Here is a 10168-nt window from a genome sequence, read left to right as displayed (position 1 = left end):
GTCACACAATACCTGAGATCAGGGATTTTCTAAGGAACAGAGGTTATCGAGCTCACAGTCACAGGAGCCAGGAAGCCCAAGGGCATGACGCCAGCCACCTGCCAGGGCTTTCTTGCTGAGTCATCACATAGTGGAGGCATCAGAAAGGAGCTAGCTCAGGTCTCTTCCTCTTCTTATAAAACCACTCACGCTATCATGAGGACCCCACTCTCAGGAACCTGTCTAGTCCTAATCACCTCCCTAAGCCTTCCCCCACTTTCCCGATACTAACAACGACAGAATTTGGGGACTAAGTTTGCAACAGGCGAAGCTTTGGGGGGTACATTCAAACACAGCACCGGGTAATGGGGGAAGAGGACAAGAGTATTTGCGTTGGTTCCTCCACTCATTGCAGCCATGTGCACTGAAGTTCGTCCTAACCCCCTCCTCTAAGTTCGCCATCAGGAAGAGAGGCCCAATGACTTTGCAGGAGATGGCGCACGGGGCCTCAGAAAGAAGTGGCCTGGAGTGACGCCGAGGGTTGACTGCGGGGAGATGCAGAGGTGAGTCACCCAGTCTGTCTCCAAGGAAGGGCCTGCCCCTAAGATGTGACAATGCAGCCAGCAGCCAGCTGCCAGCTGCCAGCCCTGCAAGGTGGCCCCAGCTGCAAAGGTTACGCCTTTCTGAGACAGCCACCATCTGGTGATGGAACAGGGCAAGAGTGTGAAGACCTGAACATTTCTGCCCCACGTGGTACAACCCTGATGGGCAACTTCTGCCCAGGGCTTCCCGCCAAGCTGGCTGAGGTTTTTGGGGGCTGCACCACAGTTAGTTTCTCTCTTCGCTTAGTCTTCTTTCTTCCCCCTTCTTTCCACTGGCATTGATCCTTAGTAAGTGTCTTGCACCCAAGTTTGTCTGCATCTGCTTCCAAGAGAACCCACCGTGCTACCAGCTGTGTGCTTTGGAAGCAAGGAAGTGCTTGGTTTGGGGAACATCATCTCATGCTCCGCAACTTCCATTTCCTCATTAGTAAAACAGGGATAAGGTTGGCTTCCAGGGACGTGTGAGCCTTAGATGAAATGAGTGCATAAACCATTTGGCACAGTGCAAGGCCTGCAACACTGTTCCGTATGAGGTGACTTCAAAAATTCAGAGAAAGATGGAGATAAAAGATGCTTATTTTGTGCAAAAAAGAGTGAAATCCCTGTATGTATTTTTTCATTAACTTGTTGAAGACCCTGGGTGTGTGTGTTGTGGTTTGCTATTGTTCTGAAGAGTGGTTCCTCGGCTCACTAGGCTAATCCTCTGCCTGCGGCACCAGCACCCTGGATTCTAATCCCAGTTGGGGTGCCAGATTCTTTCCTGGTTGTTCCTCTTCCAGTCCGGCTCTCTGCTGTGGCCTGGGAAGACAGTGGAGGATGGCCCAGGTCCTTGGGCCCTGCACCTGCATGGGAGACCAGGAGGAAGCACCTGGCTCCTGGCTTCAGATCGGCACAGTGCACCAGCAGTGGCGGCCACTTGGGAGGTAAACCAATGGAAAAGGAAGACCTCTCTCTCTCTCTCTCTCTCTCTAACTCTGCCTGTCAAAAAAAATCAAAAAAAAAATAAATAAATAAAGAAGATCTGTGAAGGGAACTTGACCAACACCCAAGTGGACAGACAGAGGGCAAAAAAAAAAAAAAAATCAGAGAAAGATGGAGATAAAAGATGCTTATTTTGTGCAAAAAAGAGTGAAATCCCTGTATGTATTTTTTCATTAACTTGTTGAAGACCCTGGGTGTGTGTGTTGTGGTTTGCTGTTGTTCTGAAGAGTGGTTCCTTCCTTCAAAATAGACAAGTGCCCAAGCTGACAAGGCTTGGAGCTTCTCTGTCGACGAGAGAGATCTGATTTGCTCTGTTTTCTGGCCGCGCTGTTGACACAGTCATGCCTGATTCAAACACAGCACACAGCGCAAGACCAGTGCCTTTGAGTCTGTCTCACAGCCACCCTTGGGGAAGGTCTAGGTTCCAGTCCCATCTTCACCATGCGGACACAGAAACTCACAGAGGCCCATGAACGGGTCTCAGGCCCCGGAGCCCGGACGCAGGGCAGGGAGACGCTGAGCCCCAGCAGCCCAGGATGAGAACCCGTGCTCTTCTCACGGCAGCCTACTGCGTCTCGAGGCGGGGGCTTTCACAAAGACCCTGTGGCAGATGAGGAATCCTGCCTCCCACCTGCCGTTTTACTTGGGACAGCCTTCCAGAATGAATTTTTCTGAATGGGAAAGAGGAAGAGGATAAGGAAAACATCACCTGCCTGCAGATGAGCTGAAGTTCATGACCGTTTTCGAAAGCCCTGACGGAGGGAGATTCCAACACCCCTGTCTCCCAAGGGCCAGGGGGCCAAACTCTGGGAACCACCCTACCAGAGGGAATAGTGGCAAGATTGAGATGCTTGATGATATCAGCTGCCTTGCAAGTTCCAAGTATTTGCAAATAATTAACTCAGCTTTTCCAACATATCTTTATTTGCTTAAATTAACAAAATATAGGAAACATGCTATTTTCAGGTAAATTACCTTTTCAAGGAAGCAGAGAGCAATATTCACAACTTGGGTTGCTATACACTTGGCATTTTAGTTCTTAAATAGCAAGCCAGAGTTTTGTACAAAATCAACATTTGGCATTATGTTGTCCAAATACGCAAAGGATTTTAAATGTTAGCTCTGTTACATTTTGTTCCAGCGAAGCAGACAAGGATCATAATTCGAAACACAATGTTAATATTTTATTAAATGCCTTCAGGGCTTAATAAATACAGTATGCACACTGAGTTTCCCACGCAACTACTCACATACAAACATGCCAGTTCCTCTCGTGGGCTTCAGAAAGGTCAGCTCCAGGCTCATGGGGAGTCCAATTTTCACAAAGAAAGAATGAAAGGGGAATTGAAAAGTAGCAGGGAGAGGTGATCAGAGACCAGAATGAAAAGGATCATAGAAAAAAAAAATCTGCCACTTGGCTGGTTCGCTGGCCTATTCAATGTGACAGTGGCCAAAAGCCTGAAAAGTATTTGGTAGTGACCTATTTTCAGAGTGTCACGACGTGGTGAATGGCAGGCTGTCCTGCCCGGGAAGCGCCAGTCACCTTGAATGGCTTCAATTCCTTAGTGCTCCGAGGATGGCACCTGCTTCTTGATGATCAGCTCACCAGGCCAGGTTGCCAACCCTTCCCTTCACTTTGCACTCATGCGTGGGATGCCCTTGTCATGTACCATCCAAATGGGACACTTTTCAGGGCTGAGATGACACGATTAGCAATTATCTTGGGACAGCCACTATAAACCAGGAGGGTCCTGGGCAAAGCAACATGTGGCTGGCTCGACCACTCACAAAACCGACGTCAGCCTTGGTTCTCAGGTGCTCAGTGCTGTGTCAGCCACCAGTTTACAGCTGATGAAGTCTCTCCTACTCAGAGTCGAAACCCAACAACAAAACCCGACAACCGGCCTAGGAACACTCTGCTGACTAAGAAACTTGTATTACTTTCCCCAGACCTTTCTCCCCTCTCCAAACAAAAATTTACTGGGGATAACTACACACACCAGGCTGCAGCTCCCTGAAAGAAGTGGACACGGGGGCTGAGAGTCCCCTCCAGCAACTCTGCAAGAGTCTAAGAGGGACCACAGGTCCTCAACACACAACTCTGCAGCCAGCATTCCAGACCTGACTGTCCCCTGCTCAGCACCCATCCCCAGAGAGAGAACCAGGGCCGGCACGCTGGGTTTTCCTGGCCCCTGTTCCGCTAGGCAAATCCAGAACCAGTGGGAAGTCTGCAGCGTGGACGACCCTGCACAGCACACAGTAGGTCCTTCAATGTGGCTGCTGAATGGAGAAAGCAGCAGCAGGACCCTGAGGGCTGGAAGCCTCGCCAAGCCCCCTGCCAGCATCCTGGAAGATTCCCCTGGGGGCCCTGATGGACCATTAGTTACAATGAACAGACACTGGGACCTGGAGAAGCCCTGTGGTGGGCCACGAACAGTGGATTGTTCTGTGTGTGTGTTTCAACATGGCCATAATAAAAAGGGTTGTGAAGTCTTTACAAAGGGAACTTGCCCCCTCTGAGGACCTGGGAGAGGTTCTAGGTCAGGCCATGCTGAAAACTGCAGAACCAACAGTGTTGGCTCCACCAGCCTCTTGGCAGGGGCTGTGGCCTCAAGACCCCAGTGGGATGAGGGTGGGGGGTGGGGCAGCAGGAAGCCGCAGAACCTTTTGCACTTTGTGGTGGGGGAGTGGGGTCAGTGTGGAATATGGAGGAAGGCGCAGGAGAAACAGGTCTCCACTGCCCAGGCGCAGGAGATGGAGGTTGTGGGGTGGGGGTGGGGGATGCCGAGGAGCGGAAGAAGCTGGTGGGGAAACAGTTTAGCAGACAGCACAGGCACCCAGCAGCTGGGGAGGGACCAGGTCCTCTAAAGAAATGCACTGGGAAGTTGGAGGAGAGAGGAAGCAAAATAATAAACAGTACCTAGTCTAAAAATAAGAGCGGACACTGCCAACCAAGAGGCAGTTAGACGAAGTACCTACCGGGTCATTGCTTAGAGTCAGCCATGTGCATGCGGCCGGCAACCCCAGCAGCCGGGCCCCCTGCACAGTCCCCCTCCCTCCCTGCAACCAGGGCTCAAGCACCTGGAAGAACCCTCATGCAAGTGGCCGTGGCCTTCGCAGGCATCACTTCCTAGCAAGAAGTGTGCGCTACACAGGGTGGGCGTGTGTCCCCTCATGAGGCTCTCACTGGCAGGCGAGCAGGCAGTGGGATCGCTGTCTCCCCTCCTCTGCAGACGCCCTGAGCAGACCTGTGGCTGGAGTCTGTGGGAGGGAGGGTCCTGGGAGCCCCAGCCAGGGCTGAGTGCCTTTAGTCTGTCAATCTTTCCCAGTCCCTGCTGCTCCAAGGAACCCACACCTGGCAATGTGGATGCCACATTTTTTTAAGGCTCCCTGGGAGACCCCACTGTCAGGTCAGCCTTGAGAACACCGGTCCAGCCTTCCCTCTGAGTAAGGAGTGGTGGCCGGAACACCTAGGGCAAGTCAGAGCAGGTTCCTGGGAGGGCTCAGTCTCCCGCCCACCCCCAGCTCCAGCTCTGTCTGCTGGTGACACCTGTCCCTGCAGCTGCTCTGAGGCGCAGGCTTGCGAGCACGTGTGCGCGAGTGCACACACACAGCCTGCCCTTGGGGGAGGGCAGTGATGGTCTCCAGGAGGGAGCTCTGCTCTGGGGGAGGCGCCAGGACCTGGAAATGCTCAGGATGCCCCCTATGGCGGAGGCAGCTGAAGCAGAAGACAGGTCCGACCATTTGCAAGCACTGCCCACCGCCCTTTGGGAAGGAGGATACAGGAAAGAGAATGTATCTTCTGTAGATCTCTCCCGTCTGCAGCCAGACCCTGAGAACATCGTCCCCAGCTCACCCTCCTGTGTCATCTCTGGGATTTCTGATGCTTTCATAAAGGCGACTTTTATGTACACAATAACTACTCTCCGCTCTCTGGACAAATACAACTGTCACAAATTCAGCTACATAGTTACAAGGTAACACATCAAGCACCACGATTTTGCAACTAGAAAGGAACTGCCCAGGTACTGCGTGTTAGTCAAGGGACAAGGGGATTTCGGAAAGCACCTGCTCTGGGGAGCTGGCGGGGGTCTCTAGCTATGCACAGTCATCGCAGGGGCGGCGCATGGCTTGCGAAGCCCCTGCAGTCCGAGGGAAGGTGCCTGCGGGTTAGTCGGAGCCCTTCCCCCACTGGTGACAAAGCGTGCAGAAAGCTACGTTTGAACTGCCCGCTTCTCCGTTTCCAAGTGTCATTTAAAAGCCGTCCACTTAGATCCCTAAAAGCACTGTTTGTTTTTCCATTTTCCTCTCCAGTAATTGTTTTAAGCTCTCATCTCTGTGCTTGAAGTATAAGTAATCAGAAAAAGAGGGGCCGCGCCGGGGGCCGGGGAAGGCGCGCAGGCGGGGCCGCTCGTCTCGGCGCGCCCCAGGCCTCTCCGGGCCGCCCTGTGCGCCCGCGCCCGGGTGCACCTGGCCCCGCGCCTCCGCATCCTCCTGCGGCGCGGCCGCGGCCTCCACCTCCACCTCCATCTCCGCCTCCACCTCGGCCTCGCCCTCTTCTCCCAGCGCCTCGGGGGCCTGCGTGGGCTCGGCCGGGGGATCCTGGGGCGCGCTGCGCGGCGGGCTCTGGGGGGCCGGGCCCGGGCTGGGGGACTCCACCTCGTAGCTCGGGTCGTCGTCTTCGTCCTCGCGGCAGGGGCTGCCCCGCGCGCTGTCCGCGTCCGACCGGAGGGCTGGCTCCTTGGCCCCGCGCTTCTGGGACAGGTCGAAGGGCTCCTCCTGCTCCAGACCTCGCAGTGCGCCCGCCGTCTGCGCCAGGGCGAGTCTGCCCCTTCCCAAACCTGCGGGAGCGGAGCCAGAATTGACGCATCGGAGAAAGAGCGGAGGAAGGGGGCCCTTGGGTGGGTACCCGGGGCCGTTGAACTCATTCTGGTTGTGTGTGTGTGTGTTTTTAAACGTAACTCCCAGTAACACGTTGGCGTGGGGGAGGGGTGTCACAAATAGTGTCTAAATCGGTGATATAAACGCTTTAAGGTGAATTTGGCAACGTGTACCAAAAGCCTCAGGCGTTAAGGTTTGACTCGGCAAGGATGCGCTGAGAATTCACACCTGCATCCAGGCAGGCAGGTGCGCGGGATCTCTGTGTGCGGGGCGCTCACTGCTGCCTTTTGCTTTTGTTACAGTGAGACTGCGACAGTGATTTTTCTATTGGAGGACAGACGTTTGATTATAAATAAATAACGGTCCATCCACATAGTGAGCTATGGGTAATGGATGTGGAAACCCACTAGTGATCATAAATAAAAAAGGTGTTCTCTGTGTATTTTAGGTTTTACAAAAACCTTCTTTATAATGCATCCCAGTTCTTCCTGTCTAGAAGAATGTATGCCAAAACCTCAGAATGGCTGAATCCTGAGAGAGTTTGTACATTTTCTTTTCACAGGAACATATTTTACTGTAAGGAAAAAAAATGAAGCGATGATCAAGAGGTGCCTTCGTGCTGGGAAAACCAGATTCCGTGCAGGCTGGGGAGGCCATTCTGCCATGGCGGCCCCTTGGCACGGCAGCTGCCTCGGTGGGGAGCAGTGATTGGAGAGGGGCTCCCTTGCAGGCCTGGGCTCCTCAGGGGCCAGCACACATACAAGGTAGTGTTTCATTTGCTCCATCTTCCAGGCACAGGGGATACGGAAAAGCAGAAGCAGGAAGAGAGTGGGGTGGGGGTGGGGGACCCAGGGTGCAGCCAGAGCGGCTTCTGGGTGGTGGGATGCTAAGAGGAAGTGGGGGGTCTGACTTCCGGCTGTGCCTGCTCCATGGTATTGTCAGCAGGTGATGATGCTGGGTCCTAGCTTGTCAGAGGACAGGCAGGGGCTTGTCGATCTTTCCTGTGATTCTGGATCCACTGCCAAAACTGGCGTGGAGAAAATGCTGACGCCCTTTGTAGGTGAAAACGCTAAAACCGTTGGAAGTCTGGCAGGCATGGGCAGAGCTCAAATGTCACCCAGGGTGACAGTGCCATCGGGAGCCTTTTAGGGCTTGAGTTTTAGGGGCAACTCATGGTGACCAGCTCAGGAATTGCTTTCCTTTGTTTTTGTATTTATTTATCTGACAGGTAGAGTTATAGACAGTGAGAGACAGAGAGAAAGGTCTTCCTTCAGTTGGTTCACTCTCCAAATGGCCAAAAAGGCTGGCGCTGTGCTGATCCGAAGCCAGGAGCCAGGTGCTTCCTCCCAGTCTCCCATGCGGGTGCAGGGACCCAAGCACCTGGGCCATCCTCCACTGCCTTCCCTGGCCACAGCAGAGAGCTGGACTGGAAGAGGAGCAACCAGGACTAGAACCCAGAGTCCATATGGGATGCCGGTGGTGCAGGCGGAAGATTAACCAAGTCAGCCACGGCGCCGACCCCTCCTTCATTTTTTAATAAGCTTAAACTTTTAAAAATTTTCCTTTGATCTTCCATGACTGGCTCACTCCCTAAATGCCCACAGCAAGCCAAGGCAGGAGTTGGGAATCTTATCTGGGTCTCCTACATGGGTGGCAGACACCAAAGTGCTTGAGTCACCACCTGCTGCCTCCCGGGGCAGGGTGGGGGTGGGGCACCAGCAGGCAGCTACATTGGAAGCAGAGCAGCCAGGACATGAACTCTGATATGGGCTGGGGGCACCCCAGCAGGGATCCTAACCAATGCCCCCAAACCTGTCCCCAAGGCAGGTGTCTCGACGGAGGACTAGTTCCTCATACACCATCTGCCCTATATATCTCCTTGGCAATTGAGCACACTTCACCTTCTGGAAAAATCCAGGCCTCGCTCAGGCAATTAAAGAATCAGTGAATAATTCAAGAGAAAAACATTCTCAAGGCAAAAACTGCTTTCATTTTTTTTTAAAGCAGAATAATGTCTAGTGTTTTGCCCAAACTCCAGCCCAGTTTTGCGCTGACCAGTTCCCCATCACCCAAGAGTCCCAGTGAACTTGGGGTGGGGTGAGCCACCTGCCACGCCCATTTGACAAGTGGGTGGGCAAGGGAGAAGCAGAAAATCAGCCCACATTTCTGCCTAGGGTAGGAGCCCGGGCTTGATCCACAAACTCTTGAGTCCGAATCCCACTTCTGCCTGCAGGTTTCCTGTTTGCCCTCGAGAAGTTTGTAAACTCCTGGAGGTGTTGCTCCTCTTACACAATTGGAGGATGGACACAGTCTCTGCCTTGGAATTGCAGGCGTGAGCAATAATGGCCCTCCAGTGTCTGGTCTCATGCTTTGATCATACTAGCTGTGGCCTGGGAAAGCAGCAGAGGATGGCCCAAGTGCTTGGGCCCCTGCACCTGCATGGGAAACCAGGAGGAAGCACCTGGCTCCTGGCTTTGGATTGGTGCACCTTCAGCCATTGCAGCCACTTGGGGAGTGAACCAATGGAAGGAAGACCTCTCTCTGTCTCTCTCACACTGTCTGTAATTCTGCCTGAAAATAAATAAGTAAATAAATAAATAAAAATCTTTTTAAAAAAATCAGTTAATGTGATGTTGCAAATTATATGTAAGACTGTCTTCTTGGGGCTGGCGCTATGACGCAGCAGATTAAAACCCTGGCCTGAAGCGCCGGCATCCCATATGGGCACCGGTTCTAGTCTCTGCTGCTCCTCTTCCAATCCAGTTCTCTGCTGTGCCCTGGGAAAACAGTGGAAGATGGCCCAAGTCCTTGGGCCTCTGCACCTGCGTGGGAGACCTGGAGGAGGCTCCTGGCTCCTGGCTTTGGATTGGCACAGCTCCAGCCATTGTGACCATCTGGGGAGTGAACCAGCAGTTGGAAGACCCCCCCCCCCCGCTCCCCGCTGCCTCTCCTTCTCTCTCTGTATAACTCTGACTTTCAAGTAAATAAATAAATAAATATTAAAAAAAAAAAAGACTGCTTTCTCTCTCCACACATGGGCCTCCTAGAAGGTGAAGATGTCTCTACCGTTCAAGTGGTTCAGTGCTCTGGCCAGAGGTACATTTAGTGCCTGTTTGTTGAATGACTGCTTATGGAGATGGGTCAGGGGCAACCCCACTGAATTCAGCAGATCTCGGACATAAGCCCATGACTGCTAAGGGCACTAGGACTGTGGGATAAAGTAGCCAGAGCTTCTCGTTAGTTCTGTTAGGACTCAGAGCTGGGGGACCCATAAGCCTTTACTCTGCCCACGAGCTCCTCAGATCTACTCAAGCGGAACAATGGCCTTGGGTGTAGCTGGTGGTGGCCACAAGGGAGACCCACTTCTGCTGACAGCAGAGCTTGCATGTCTGTGTTTTTTAGCAGCAACACGGTGAAGTGGGTAGAGCAAAGAACACAGACTCAGAAAGGTCTGGGTTCGAATCCTGACTTGGCCACTTTTCAGCTGAGCATGCCTGGGGCAAGCCTCAACCCCCCTATGTGTCAAATAGAGATAACAGAAGTTCCTTTAGCCCCCAATGCAGGGTCCAGACCAAAGGACCAAACACCAGACAGCTAGCCTCATCCTGACATTCCACTTTACTCTCTCTAGTTCTCTTTCACTTGGGACCTCCAGAGAAAAGCAGCACACAGTTTGAGTAACATGGTAAACCTGCTCCTGCTGCTCTGCTGGGGTCCTGAAGCTG

The 10168-nt window shown here is 53.0% G+C and overlaps 1 protein-coding gene and 1 long non-coding RNA gene across 2 annotated transcripts in view; one reads left to right on the top strand and one right to left on the bottom strand.

The window, feature by feature from the left end:
* Positions 1-2468: 2468 nt before the first annotated feature.
* Positions 2469-10168, bottom strand: part of ZNF366 (zinc finger protein 366) — a 65940-nt gene continuing 58240 nt past the window's right edge. The window contains exon 5 of the mRNA XM_002721109.5: positions 2469-6403. Within this exon, the coding sequence (XP_002721155.1) occupies positions 5832-6403 (572 nt within the window). The 3' untranslated portion in view covers positions 2469-5831. The remainder of the gene's footprint in view (positions 6404-10168) is intronic.
* On the top strand, positions 6327-9456 carry LOC103352323 (uncharacterized). The gene is made up of 3 exons (XR_007914360.2): positions 6327-6463; positions 7006-7207; positions 9207-9456. It is a non-coding gene; the product is annotated as an uncharacterized lncRNA (long non-coding RNA).

This window comes from Oryctolagus cuniculus, chromosome 14, assembly GCF_964237555.1.
Source record: "Oryctolagus cuniculus chromosome 14, mOryCun1.1, whole genome shotgun sequence".
NCBI lineage: Eukaryota > Metazoa > Chordata > Mammalia > Lagomorpha > Leporidae > Oryctolagus > Oryctolagus cuniculus.
The sequence above is the reverse complement of the archived record's forward strand: the minus strand, read 5'-3'. Positions and strand labels throughout refer to the sequence as shown.